The sequence below is a fragment of the Lichenostomus cassidix genome, chromosome 4, assembly GCF_008360975.1.
Source record: "Lichenostomus cassidix isolate B80296 chromosome 4, HeHo_3.0, whole genome shotgun sequence".
Lineage (NCBI taxonomy): Eukaryota > Metazoa > Chordata > Aves > Passeriformes > Meliphagidae > Lichenostomus > Lichenostomus cassidix.
Window position 1 is genome coordinate 27,074,930 of NC_139484.1, and position 15,070 is coordinate 27,089,999.

The following is a 15,070-nucleotide window of genomic DNA, read 5'->3' on the forward strand; positions in this document are numbered from 1 at the left end:
AACTGGTTTTCTCCTGTATTACAGTAAATACATAAGGAATCAAAATGATATTAAGGAAGAAAGTTGGGCAACACCCTGCTGTTCAAATATGTTGATTGCAAATCATTGACATTCTAGACATGCTATTTCTGCTTGTTAGTAAGTTATAGTTTCAGTGCTGGTGGGGTATAACAATCAGTTGGGAAAAAGCGCAAGATTATAGTATTTGCTAGTTCTTATTATTTAAAAAGAAGAGCAGATTCGTGAGTGTGTGAGCTGAAGCTAATGGTGGTGTAGCTTCACAGGATTTAAGGCCACTGGGTCTGTAAACATTAGGTAGTTGAATCTCTTGTGGCATGTATGGTGTAGAAAGTTGTTCAGGGGTCCTTGCAGCAGATCTGTAACCTTTTATTTGGCTTACAGTGCATCTTCTGGAGAGAGATGTCTTTGATTTAGTTATCCTCTTGTAGTAAGTCCATATCCCTTTGTAGCTTGTGCCAATATCAATCTGTCCTTATTATAAGCTAGAATCTTTCTAGCTCAAATTGGTAAAACTGCAGATCTCAGTCAATGGATCTTTCTATGCCTCTTCTTGCTATCTTTACAGGTACATACTACTCATCTCTCTCCTCCCAACAACCCATTCCAGGCAGAGGCCACAAGCAAGTTAGCCACTTCCCAACCTTCTCTAATTTTTAAATGGATTTTCATGCTCTAAAGTAGGGCCTTGATCTCTTGAGTAGCTGTGGACTCTCTTGTGGGATCTTTGCAATTTATCCTAGCTGAAGTGATGCCATTTGAAAAGAAAATGGCTTTCTGAAAGTGATCTTAGTAAACTGTTGCATCATCTTGTTTGCTCTGTGAGGCAAATGGATCACTATGAGAAGAAAATCATCCTTGTGATGGAAGCCAGGTAAAAGTGAAGGGAGAATCTTAGTGGCTGCTCAGCTGGTTGCTGTGGCAGGTAGGAGCTGCAGGACAGTGCAAGAGTCATAGAGTACTATGACATGAAAATACAGGCTAGAGCTGTGCTGAAGACTGTCATCAGGGAACCTATGGGATGGTTATTGTTAGGGGAGGTCCATTGGAAGTGGGTGTGCTACTGCACAAGTGCACCATGTACACAATGTTTGATAAGAAGACAGGTTCCTGTTGCAGTGGAAGATAGAACTTTGGAGCCTCTTAGAGCCCTAGCAAAGGTAGGATTCAGTCCTGGCTCAGCACCAGCTTCAGTGCAAGTAAAGGCAGTATGCCTGCGCAGCCAAATACGTTGCAGCATCTCAGGACTCTGCATCCCTGAGCAGAGAAGACAGAGCCAAAATCACCTGCTTCAGTCCACACAAATATGAAAATTCCCCTTTTGTGTGTATGAGTGGTAGAGTTCTTTTGGGCCTGGTCCAATGTCCCTTGCTCTCAAGGCAAGAGGAAGCTGTTGAGAAGCAACAACAGGTTTTTGTGTCCTTCCCCTAAATGGATAATTCCTTTACTTGGTGCAAGATTTCTTTCACTGTTTACTGTTTTAAGTTTCCTTCTGCACAATAATTTATGGATGAGAGCAAACATTATTATAAAGCTTTTTGTATTGTGCACTATGGGGGCAACATTTCAACATCGGAGTACCATTTCTTCAGCTGTCTTCTTTTCAGTGGGTATGTGTTTTGGTAAGAAGAATGATGTCAATTAACCACATAACCTGTAGAAGTGCTGTTTCCTATGCTAATTAGCTCTTCCTCTGAGAGCTGTACTTTTAATTTATTTTCAAAGTGTATTCACTCATCCTTTTCCTTTCAAACTTCAACACTTCGTGAAATATGCATACAGGTTTGCTGAAAGGCTCTGAAGCTGACGAGACAAAAATTGAAAGGGGATTGATTTAATGGTTTAATTGCTAAATAATGATGAAACTGTGGTTGTAATTTCACGTTGGTGTGAAATGGCCAATCAGTCCATTTTGCAGAGTGAGAGCAAGGCCTAGGATAGGGCTGGAAAAATAATCATCTGTAGTTTCTGTGCTGAGTGGTGCCTTTCAGGGACTCCTGAAGATTTTGTAAAACTCTTTTTTTTCCAGAAATTCAGACTCCAGACAAGAATTATCTTGCCTAGCAGTAAAATGCTGTTGCTGCAATTTGACTCAGTTCTGTCCTTAAGCTGCACAAAACTGAGAGAAGGTTTCATTCAGTGATGGCCCTACTGGGAGAATGTCTCTTCGATATGCAGGTTCAAGGGAGGCCCTTGCCTGTGGCTTTCTGACTGCAGTGGTAGACAAGAAGAAGCACTGAAAGGAAATACCAAAGTTTGGAGCCATGCAGGATGGCAGATCAGAGTGTTCAGGGTGGCCAAACTTCAGCAGGTCCATTGCCACCAGGATCAACAAACTGTGGTCTCCCACCTTAACCCAAATCTGCTGGAGGAACGGTTGGCTGATGTCAATCTCTTTTCTCCTAAGGAAATGTACCCTTCCCATGTCCATTTATTTACTTATCCTTTCTACTCTACTTCTCCAACTTCTAACCCACCATTAATCCCAATGCACTGTGGATAGAAAATAACAGTAGGAAGAGCTTGCAGCTTAACTGAGCAGCCAGAGATGTAACAATAGACCAATTAATTCATTTTATGTTTCAACTGTTTTTGATAGTTTGTTCTCAGAGGAACTGCATGTCTTCAGCATTTCTGTGTTGTTCACCTCTGTCCCTCAGGGATATGTACCTGGAAGAGACTCTTTTTGTAACCTAGTGAGGGGAATATACATGAGTCTTAATTATCTATGTATCCATTCTCTACTCCCGCATGGCATAGGCGTGTTGGTGCTAGCCTTAACCCACCTTACTTAGGTGACAGATATATATGGCTCGTCATGGGCTTGGCTGCCTGATCAGATACTTTCTTCTGAAACTTCTTTGGAACCCCCTTAAAAGTTCTGAATGATGGTTTGACTCCCACGGCAACTTCTCACTGTGGCTGATTATGTTGTTGGTTAGGTGAAAGGCAAACTAGTAACAGAATTTTTTTCTCCCTGTATGTGTTGCAGTATTACCATCAGGTTAAGTCATGGTTTACCTCTTGATTAAGAAAACAAGTGGAGTTTTTTTCAGTTTCTTCTGAAGACTTCAGCAGCCTTCCTAGACTTCGCATTATCGCAGCTGATTGCTAAAGCAGCATGTATTTTTGCATTGCAGACATCTCAGCTGAGTATTTAGCTCACGATTTCATTTGCTTTCCTAGCCAGGGCATGTTGATGTTCAGGTGGTTCTTCAGTGGTTGTCAGATGCCAGGAGAAAGTGTGGAGGTTGCAGGTGTGAAATGTATTCTTTGTGGAATGGTTAGGATATAGGACATCTGTCAGTAACAACTGAGCACATCTGTGTTTCTTCAATTCCAGATTAAAAGAAACATTGAGGTCCAGCTTGCATCTTTGTCCAGCAGATTTACACCCGTGTCATTCTGGTGCCTTACTTAAATAGTGACACAAACCTGACACAATGGGATTTAAATCCCATAGAATAAAAAGTAACTAAAAGTTTCATTATGTTGTGGAATAAGCATACCAAGCATCCACATGTATAATTTATTACCTATAGTGGGGTAAGTACTTAACAACAGTTATAATAAACCCATTCTGTTCATTCATTTTTAGATCTTAGCATACTGATTCAGACCTTAACTGAAAGTGAATATACAATCAATGTGAGGCTTTTTATGCAGGTTTAATAATGTAGGCCTGCCAAGGTTCTTTAATTAAATAATTATTCTTTGTTCAATCAGAATAGATTGTTTCACTGTAGGGATTGCAGGCAAGTACATGCAATATCCACCCTGAACTGATCATGTTTTAGCTGCTTACAGTAATCCTGAGTGATAATCTTTGTCACACAAAGCAGTGAGACCAACCCAAAAACCAGGAAAAAAAGTTGTAGTCAGATATTAAAAATGTAATGCCTCATTCTGAGGTGATCAAAGAAAAGCATGCTAAGACACAGTTTGGTGGTGGTGTGAACAAAGTTAGAGCTATCTGACAAGTGGGAAAAGTGGGTTTTGTAGACTGTTCAGATTCAACAGAGCTGTCACCAAACCCAAAATAAGCTAAGGTGCTCAGCATGGGGGGAGTCAGGAAATCTGGGTTTGGATTTTTTACTGGTAACCCGGTGTATTCAAGAGGTGGCAAATGGAGCTGTTAAGGGAGGTGCAATAAATTGCATGTTGTGTGTGCCTGCTGCGCACGCCAGTTCCCGTAGGAGGGTCTGCACAGGCAGAGCAGCCTTCTCATTTCTTCTGAGAGTACTGGAAATGCAAAAAATCTGTTTGGCATGGGGTCTGCTGCTTGTAGCATCGCACAAGGCTGGCTTCAGATGGCCCCTGCTGCCACGGCATGTCATTAATGCAGCTCACAGCAGCTGGACTGAGAGGACTTCAGTGTTTATTAGGGGAATATAATCATTTAAGCCTGAATAAGCTTCAAAGCTCTAATGTGGCTGTTTGGCCAACAGAAATGAGATGTAAATTTGTGCTGAATAGCCACTGATTACAGAAAGATGATTAATGTGAGGTTTAAAATTGATTTATGGGTGCAGTTGTCAAGGCCTAAGCCATGAATGTAATATTATCTCTATGAAAAGCTTTGGGTAGATTAGAGACCAGGGAGCAGTGGCAAAATAATGCATTTGCTGGAGGGTCTGATATGGTGTATGGGCCATTTGTAAATCTAGTCATATTTGGTATACGCCTGAGAGGTTAGGCTTTGCCAGTGCAGCACGTGGATAATTGTATCACTTTGCCTGAAATATTAAAAAACCAAGAAGTTAAAATAAGTTTAATCTGTTTTGTTTTCATTAAATGCACTTTTAGATCAAGTATTTTTCTCTTTTACTGGAAACTCATAAATGTGTACTCACTTGTAAGCACTTGTATAAAGCAAATGACAGTGATAAAGATAAGAATTAAGTTTAGTTTTTGCAAATTTTGGCTGTTCTGTGCATTAAAAATAAGCCAAATGCTTGGTGTTATTTTAGTTGGAGTAAACAGTTAGAATCACCACATAGATTTTTATTTATTTAAATATTAGGGCAGCATTAAAGTAACAAGGAAAACTTCCTTTTTTCCTGCTTTTCATATTTGTTCTGTGAACCTCTTGGTATTGTCAGATGATGAGTAATGTGAATAATATCCTTAAAGCTTTGATTATAAAAAAGCATTTGGTTATAAACCTAAAATATATGTCCTGCTCTGAGTCCTTCTGAAAAATCTGTCTCTTGTCAGCTTTCCAGTGTTAAACCATGTGGTGTCAATACTGTTTGTTCTGGCCTTTGTTAAATTGCTCTGCAATGAGTGTAACATTAAGCAGTGAAAAATGATTTAATGGTATTGTGTTTCTTCATTGCTTCTTTCACGCTCGTCTCCATTGTCTTTCCCTCAATTGCTGGACTGCGATTTGAAATGGATGTTTTAATTCAGATGTACAGAGAATTTCAAACCTTTAAAAAAATAAACCTGTGGGAGGGGAGGTGGGGTTTCCAAATAACACATTGCTTTGTTCTGGGAAAGGGGTCAGCACAGTCCCTGATTAGGCATGCTGGAGAGAGGCTGGTGCTCCTTTTCATTTCAGTTCCGCTAGCCTCCAGCTGGGTTCTCATTCCATTTGGATTCTGGTGCTGACATCTTTCATTGATCATGCAAATTATCAAAGTCTGAGCTCAACTTCAGTCCCATTTTCATTTTTTTTCCCATGTATCTTGGTGTGCAGACTGAAAAGTCTAGGTGACTTTGTCCTGATGTTTCTCCATTTTTCAACAGCTTGAATTGTGCAGGTCTCTGAGCAGATAATACATTTCATGAGCACATACTGCAAATAATTTTTAAGGTTTTAATTGTTCTTTCTTACCCATTTGCTTGGGGGTGGTACTTTTTGTAGTGAATTGCTGCTTATGTTTTGAGATGCTATCGCAGCTTTCCAGAAATCTGCATTGTTTCTCATCTAGTTAGTGGTTCAGAGCAATCCAGGAAGTGTCGACACTTCTGCCTTAAAGGGAGTTTTACTGAGAAGTCTCCTGCGCAGCCTGCTGCAGAAATGGAAGGTGTGGCAGCAAACTACATACATATTATGAAAAAAAACAACATTGAAAAATTGTTCAAGTAGCAAATTGTTGAAACAGTAGGAGCTGATGATTATGAAGTTCTTTGTGTAAGTTTAAGTGACTGATGGGTCTTCACACATAGCTCTTCTTGAGAGGAGCAGTCATGCTTTGTCTCATAATTTCAGTGTGGGGCTTTCCTGTTTGGTGTTCTCCCTCAGCTGTGAGAGTGAGAACCTTTCTTGGCATTACTTCATGAAGGAGGAGGATTTCTAGCAGTCCTGAGTGCACAAAGGATGGTGAAAGGTTGACCTGGGTGGAATTAAAAATATCCAAAACACTGCAAGACACAAAAGTATCCACCCAGGTGCTTAAGCTCTCAGTTCTAAAAATTGCATTTTTTAAAAGATGAAATCTGTTGATTAGCTGTTCTATTGGAATGTGCAGTTGGCAGCCATGGAGTTAGGATGGAGCATGATGGTGCTGCGAACATTCGCCAAACTCATTTTCAGTGTAGTTTTTTTATAGTGGAGATGAAACATCAATTATCTCCCCATCTTTGCTCTTCCCTCTCCTGCCCTTTGTCACAGTGCAAAGCCAAATGTAAAGCCTTGGCACCAAGTGAAATTGAATCTTGGTAACTCTTGATGCAGTGGGGAGTAGCCTTTAACATAAAGTAAAGCACTTTTTCTCTTCTTACCATCTTTGCTGCCCACACATGGCAAGGGGTCATTCAGAAGCACGTCTGGCTGTTCCTGTAGCTCTGCTGAGGTGACAATTTGCCCTTTCAGTGGGAGGTGGGTGGAGGGGGTGGTAATGGAAGTGACCTCCTAAGTTTGCTTTCTGCTAGGCAAGTATCACATGTGGGCTAGGGAATATGTGTTTGGTTAATATTGAGATGGAGAAAAACATTCACTAGTCTGATGTGGCACATCTCAAAATCATGCTTTAAATTTCCAGTTGATACCACTTGGCTATTTACTTCCTTCACTTATGTTTTAGTTTATGAAAAATGATCCTTAGCTTCTAGCTAGGAAATCTCCAGTAATGAGTGAGGAAACACATTTACTTCACAAAACTAACCTCAGGATATTCTGAAGCTGTGTGTTAACTGGACTATGCAGCTTAGTGACCAACGTGGCATTGTAAGAAACAGCAGGAAACTGCAATTCAGTATTAAAACAAGAAGAGTAACCCAAAAGTTATAGTACTCTTATTTTCATTTTGTTTTCCTGGTTGAAGAAATTGGGAATGTGCCAAACCGCAAAAAAATGTTAAGTTCCTTCTTCAGAAACTCGGCTTTCATTAGACCAGATTTCTGCCTGAGTTGGGAGATTAATCAGATGCTCTCAGTCCTCTGTTATCCATTATGTTTTTTGCTTGACTAGAAACTGCTGTCAGTAGGAATATATGTCTGTATGTATAAATGTCTCAGTTGTAAAATTGCCATCCAAATGAGGCTTGAGCCTCGGGTGGAGCCACTGTCAGATGTATGGAAATAGTAAGATCCCAGGCAGTTGCAACTGCTTCTGGTATTTAAAGGTTTTAGTAAACACTGTGCCAAATATTGTTTGCATTGAACTCACTGCAGTTTCTTATTGACACTGGCTCCTGCCCTTAAAATGAGCTCCAAAGCCCGTAAAACTAGGCTGAGACTGTGTAAAAATAGCTTCACCTTTTGCATTATAAAAGTGAATATTGGTATTGGAAAAGTTTGCACAAGTAATAAATTGTTTGTTGCTTGGTAGCTGAAATTTAAAACAGTGTGTTTGAGGCTGAAAGAAGTAATTTGTATTACTCCAGAACAGTTTTTTTCATAATTTTTTTAATCAGCCCTCTATTTTTCTTGAACTCAGGAAGAGAAGATAATAAAGATACGGTTTGTGAGGCTGTCAAAATAACTGGTTTCTCCTTTACTATTTTTTTGTTGTTGTTCCATCCTCTCCTTTCCTAACTTTATCCAAGTACATGAATTCCTTTGGTTTCCTGATTATTTTTATTTCAAACTTGTGATTTACTGGAAATAGTCACATGTCTATAGTTGGTGTCCCTCCACTGGTTGGTGCAGGGCAGGAGGGGGAAAGCTGCTGAGCTGTCCCAGTGAGCAAGCCTCCTGCCCCAAAGCAGAATTTGAGTTTTAAAACTGTATGGTTACCCTGGCACAAATGCTTAAAAATTGTTGCCCAAGAGTGCTGTTTCAGGCAGGGTCCAGTGACCCTGATGGGAAGAGCTGGACAAAGCTATTTTGATGTCTCTGCTCTGCTCCTCACACTGCTCCTCCATTGGGAAGAGCAGACTTGCAAACAAACGTGCAGCATTATTCCATTGCTGCATTTTTCTGCTGCTTGAGAGTGTTTTGGATCATTGTCCCTTGTTGTGAGCAGGAACCAGACTTCTCAAGTGCCTCATCCAGGTGCTGGTGGACTCTTGTCATGATCAGAAGGTCATATCGGTTGTACATAAACCTCTTGCCAATGCTGGTGTTCAAGACAGAACTGTTTTGCTCCTGCCAACCCTGAGGTGGGCATTGCTGTAGAGGGGGCTAAAAGTAACACGACTTTTGGATGCTTTGTCTTTTGTTTTCTTGTTCTTTGAGCAAGCAAAACCCATTTAATGAAGACTGAAATACCTCCAGCAAAATCAGACTCTGGATTAATCATATGGCTCCCGAGCTGGAAATCTGAGCAGCGCCATGTATCGCAGCTTGTGTTGATAACACTGGCAATATCTGGTGGCAGGATTTGAAGTACCTGAATCTTGAGACTGGTTTGTTTGTAAGTGTTGTTTTGCAATAGGCAAGATAGTGACATAGTCAGCCTTATTTTACAACTAGCACAGCCCTGCAAAACCTTCTGCAGTGCAGAAGAAAAGATGTGTGGTGCTCTGCCTGGCTTTCACTAGAGATTTAGCCTTATGTGACCTCACTGAAGTCACTGAAACTGCGCAGAGGAGAGCCTGCTGCTTGTTTGCTTTAACTGTGTAATGCGATAGCAAGTGGGAGCCAGCAGGCAACTTCAAAAAAAAACCCCACAAGTTTTTGGGTTTTGTGATGGGAGGAGAGCAGCAAAGGCAGGGAGGAAGCAGGTTGCAAGATAAAGTTGAGTAGCAGGAGGGAACATTTGTGTGGGAGCTAAGCTGGAGGCTATTGATTAGCAGCCAGGTCTTAACATCAGCTGCATAAAAGGAAATCGAAGAGTCTGCCCAAATATTACCAGGATGAAAGGCAGGATAAATAGTACTGAGCTGAACACCAGGCTGGTTTGCCCTTCTAGAAGGGCGTCAAGTGTCCCCTTTTAACTTGGCATAGCGATTGCATAGCACCATGCCATGCTGTCCTCTGCACCAGTATGTGCTCATGGTGAGCTTGACAGCAGTATTTTGAGGTAAAATTGCCTTTCTGTGAGCAGAGCACAAAGAGAATCTCTGATACTTTCATACATTGGAAGACTGGGATCAGAGATCTGTGCCATGCTTGCTTTTTTCCAAAATAAAGAAAAAAGTAAAATACGTAAATCCTTTTCCAATTTTACATCTTTGTGCCAGCAGATACATGAGTTAACATGCATATGTTGTAGAGCTCTGTGTGGTGGGGTGAAAAAATTAAATAGGAGAGGATGAGGCTTCTCATACCATGGATCCTGTGAAATGGGTAGTGGGAGGAGTGGCAGATTTCACAGCTCTTGGAGTGAGGGAGTCCTGCTGGCAAGGTTTCAGGTAAGTCTTAGGAACACCTTTGTTTAATGTTCTTAAGCTCCCTTTCTCTCTTAAGATTCCTAGGATTTTGCTAAATGCCTAATTTCTTTTTCAGCAGTGCAAGGATGTGTGGAATTAGGAACAAGGCTTGAAATGTCTACACTGCCTTTAGTGGATGCTAAAGAAAGTGGATGAGTTACTGAAGACCAGTAACAAAAACTCAACACCCCCATCCCCTCAAAACCAAATAAACAAAAGCTCTGAAATTTTCATCCTGCTGTGAGTATTTGGTTTTGAGGCAGCAGCTCTTTGCTGTGCTGTGGTAGCAAATTGCACTCCTGGAATCTCCAAGATTAGAAACAAGCCTGAGTAGCAGACAGCTGGTGAATGTGTTTTAAAATTGTCCATTTAACCCAAGGCTGCTCCACTGAATGCTTTTTTAACTCTTATATCTTTAGTTAGATGTGTGATATCTTTGGCCTTTCTGTAGACAGACAGCCTGTATGAACTGTGTGCTTCCTATTGATGGAGCTGCATTTATACTCGCCAGCAGTAGTGTGCTGGAAAATTCTGATTCGGAAATAGGTCTTCTATAAATGATTTAACATCAGGCCATTGAAATGCATTTGTGTTTTCCTTCTTAAGGCTATTAAAGATGTAGAGAAAACATTTACCACCAAATTAATGGTTGCATTTTTGTTTTAATCCTGCAGATGGGGTTGATTTATATCTAAAAAAATACGTGCTGCAGAGAGGAATTATTACACAATTTTTCAGTTGTGCTTAATTTTTTTTCCATGCCAATAATTTTCATCTAGATGCTGTCTCTTTAATGTGGTGGGCTTTCTGTTTCATTAGCTGTTAGGCACTGCATTTCATCCTCTGGTTTGTATTTTTTTGTTGGCTGAAAGACTTGTCTGAGGTCAGTAGTGACTGGGAAGCTGGGACCAGGCAGGAGATGCAGAAGGTGCAGGGGCTCTTACTGCCACCTACATCTCATGGAAGGATGTAAAAGCAGAAGAGTGGCAGGTTGCCTGCAGTCTCTGGGGGAAGGCAGATCCAGCTGAAGAGAAAGAAATGGTGTAGTCCTACATGCAGATAGGAGAGAAGAAGATTAAATGACAGAGCAGAGATTTTGCACAATACTGGCTGCTCTGATAAAATCTGGTTGACTTTCCCTTGAGGATTATACAGAGATAAGCAGCCTTAGCTCATTAGCACCTCCCCTTTCTCATGCTGTGGTGATTGCTTTAGGTTTGATGGCAGGTGGTGATGACAGGATTTGCTGATCCGGGGTGCAGTACTGGAAGTGCAGCACATCCTGAAGCCTGAGATGTTAGGTCGTGTGCCATTTCTTGCAGCTGAGATTAGACTGTAGCTCAGTTGATTGATGTATTTATGCCTGGACCTTTCTCCTCATGGTGTTTAGTGCTCTCAGTGCATGAAAGCAACCATTAGAATCACGGCAGTTAGTTTTTCAAAAAGTGAACTTTGTACTCACTCCCAAAAGCACAACTCCTGAAGCAGTGGTGGAAATGAGCTTAACTTCGTAACTCTGGAGAGCATCACTGTTGGGTCCTTGAAAATTGACCTGGCAAGTATGAAAAAAGTCAAGTGATGTTTTTCAGCATGCCTTCAAGTTAGGTCACTAATGATATTACTGCAGCATCACAGTCATTGTAAATGTCAGTTCCATGAAAGAAATATACATTAATCCTCTCTAGATGTTGTACAGAGTTACACTGTGTACCTTTTGGCTATCCATATGCATCTCCACGTGATAAAATTGGTCTGAGCAATTTCCAGTCCTGAAATGCTTTGCACCACTTCCTGCTGGAAGGTAACACTTCATCAGATATGCTGGTTGATGTAAGCAGTTGCTTGGGTGATCCTCTGACCTTCAGCAAGAAAAAGCAAAGTTAAAGTGATTATGTCTTTCCTGGGCTATATTGGAATGTGCTCATCTGTCCCCTGGGCTGATTTGACTGGAACACAGAAAATCTAGCTGCAGAATTATTCTATGTTGCATACTTTTCCTGTGTGTTTTCTCAGTTACTCTCCTTATAATAGTTAATTGCCTCTCCTAAAGTTAGGCATGAATCCTGCAAAGATCTCCCTGGCTTTCACTGCAGACATACCAATTCTGTGGTGCTAGCATGTGACAAGTAAATCTTAATCATGGCACAGTTGTGGCCTATTTAAGCCCAGAGACATAAAAAGTGGTTAGAAATGAAAATATTGCTTGACATGGCAAAAATGTCTTTGGGTTAGGTTCCTTGCTTGGAAGACTGGTGGTACAAATGAACTCTGCACATCACAGTAGGCATGTCTTCCTGAATTTGCTCAAATCCCCCCTTTCACATCCCAAGTCAGGGAGGAGAAGAAATGTTTTTCTGATGGCAGGCTGAGAACACTCTCAGCTTCATCTCAGGCTCTATTTCCAAGGAAAAAATCTGGCCTTTGGCCTTAGAAGTTTGGAATATAGATACTACCTTGCACGGGAGTACCTTTAAATTATGCTCTCTTCATTTGCTTTGTGCTGCATCCACAGCTGTGAGCAGGTGTATGCAGCAATGCTGAGCAGAGGATGGAAGAGGCTTTGGGAATAAAGCCCTTGCAGACAAGTGGGTCAAAAGTAGAAGGGAACAAAACTGAAACCAACACTGGCTCTCCTGGGTTCTTTGCTGCACTTAGATGGTTAATTTAATCTCTTAATGCAACACTGTGGTTGTCAAAAGCAGAGAGGAAATGCTAACGTGTATCTATTGTAGGCACAGTTGTGGTGCTACTGACTCTGTGCTGCATCAGGAAAAAGCATTTCTTCCAGGCGGTGCTCTTCCGAGCGTGGCTAAAATAAAATGAACAAACAGTTGCTACAATTCCCACAAAGAGCTGCAAAAAGTTGCCTGCTCTGCTTAGAAACCTGCACAGCACATGAACAGCTCAAGATTTGCAGATCCCTGTAACCTGTGTTGGAAGTCATCTCTTTGCATAAGCAAGACCTCTTCTGACTGGCACACTTGGGGAGAGCAAAAGTCCATTTATTTCATGTATCGCTCCACTCCACTGATTTTCTGGCATGCTATTTGGTGGGGGAGAATAGCTTGTAGAAGTGTGGTTTTCGTTATGTGGGGCAGTGATTTGAGGATGTGGTAAAAAAAAGGAGCCTGAGGGAATGGGGACAGACAAACTGTAAATAGATTTTTTTTCCTCCAGTGTGGATGCATTGGAAAAGCCCACGGAAATGGCCCCATCTGCTTTTGTTTTGTTTCCTAACTGAGTACTAGTGGACAAACCCAGAAATATGTTTTCCCACTTTTGAACTACCTAAAACAAAAGGTTTTAACTAGCATCCTTTTCTATTTATACAGGATCTTTTATCTAACTTTATCAGGAATGTATCGAGCCTCTAGTACAGAAAGCTTGGCAATTAAAAAAATTTTTCCCCCTAAAAGTCCTGAGCTCTGGAAGCCCAAGACGCTCTTAGATGGGAAAGCTAAGAGTTTGTGTGTGTTGTGACTCTTTTAAAAAATACTTTTTCTTTTTATACAGTGGGAAGAAATTGGTGAGGTGGATGAGAACTACGCTCCGATACACACATACCAAGTATGCAAGGTAATGGAACAGAATCAGAACAACTGGCTTCTGACTAGCTGGATCTCTAATGAAGGGGCATCCCGCATCTTCATTGAGCTCAAATTCACCCTGAGGGACTGTAACAGCCTTCCAGGAGGACTTGGGACCTGCAAGGAGACTTTTAACATGTATTACTTTGAATCAGATGATGAAGATGGGAGGAACATCAAAGAAAACCAGTACATCAAGATTGATACCATTGCTGCTGATGAGAGCTTCACAGAGTTAGACCTTGGCGACAGAGTCATGAAGCTCAACACAGAGGTGAGAGACGTTGGGCCCCTAACAAAAAAGGGATTTTACCTCGCTTTCCAGGACGTGGGTGCCTGCATTGCCCTGGTCTCTGTGCGCGTGTACTACAAGAAATGCCCATCGGTAATCCGCAACCTGGCCCGCTTCCCTGACACCATCACGGGGGCGGATTCCTCGCAGCTCCTGGAGGTGTCAGGTGTCTGCATCAACCACTCGGTGACTGAGGAGGCACCGAAGATGCACTGCAGTGCTGAGGGGGAGTGGCTGGTGCCCATCGGGAAGTGCTTGTGCAAGGCAGGGTATGAGGAGAAGAACAACACCTGCCAAGGTAAGGGTTTGCAGGGAGGGTGCTCTGCTGAGCTTCTGAAGTGATGTGCAGTCTGGACTTTCTTCTGTATTGTGTTTTTTGTGCCTGGTTGAGTTGACAGTGGTGGGTCAGGTTCTCACTTCCACTAAGGTCCTTAGAGTAACTGTTCCAGCAGGAAGACAGGCCTGGGCTGGATGTGGTGGCACTTGACACCTGTGTGCAGGTTCTTCTGGTGCTTACAGCACTGCAAACAAGGAGAAATTGGCATTCTATTTTTACTTTTGGAGTGCAGTTCTGTTGGGTCCATAAGGCAATTGTAGTCTTATCTGTTTAATTTAGAGATTTATGTTATTTTTCCTCAGTATCAGTGTTTCCTTGTGAGTCTTAGAAGCCTGGTTTCTTTTTTTCCAGACTGTTCCAGGGAATGTTTGAAGTTAATCTCCCTAAAGAAGATGCATTTTGTTTTTATATTTGAAGGAGTTCCAGGGAATGTTTGAAGTTAATCTCCCTATAGAAGATGCATTTTGTTTTTATATTTGAAGGAGTATGTTTTTCTGTCTTTATCACTCTATGGGGGGCTGGATATTTGATGTGGTGAGAGTTGATTGATTTTCCTCTCTGGTAAATAATTTAATACAATGCTGCTCAGCTGTTCAGAGTTAAACTTACAGCCCCACTGATACAAGTGCTTCCATATGTGCTGAAGTTTTCACACAAGTAGCTGGTTGAGGTTCCCAAGTTACTGGTCAGCATAGGTCTCCTGAATCATCAGAGGCCTTGTGCAAGAGATCTAGGGTATCTAAAGCTCAAGACCTGAAAAAGAATACTTATAAAGTACAACAATATACTCTGAGTGTATAATCTCATTTTATGGTTTGCTGTATTACATGCTTGTTTATAAAATTTGCCCTTCCATTGTAAATACGTAACAGTTAGCCTAAAACTAATTTCCTTGTGAAAGAGAAGGGTAAGCAAATAAAGATTTCAATACAGTTTGCTTTTTGCAAAATTATTATATATTGGTTATCAGTCCCATCTTTATTGCTTTGTCTTTGCAGCCACTTACTAAAGGACAGTAACAGATACTGTGGGGAAGGCAGAGGAATTCCACTTCAACTAAAGTCCGTGTTGTATT

General features: G+C 41.3%; 1 protein-coding gene across 3 annotated transcripts in view; it reads left to right on the plus strand.

The window, feature by feature from the left end:
* EPHA5 (EPH receptor A5) overlaps nt 1-15,070 on the plus strand; it is a 191,782-nt gene that overhangs the window by 27,725 nt on the left and 148,987 nt on the right. For all 3 annotated transcript variants that reach the window (XM_085058448.1, XM_085058449.1, XM_085058450.1), the window contains exon 3: nt 13,293-13,956. In XM_085058448.1, the coding sequence (XP_084914574.1) occupies nt 13,293-13,956 (664 nt within the window). The remainder of the gene's footprint in view (nt 1-13,292; nt 13,957-15,070) is intronic.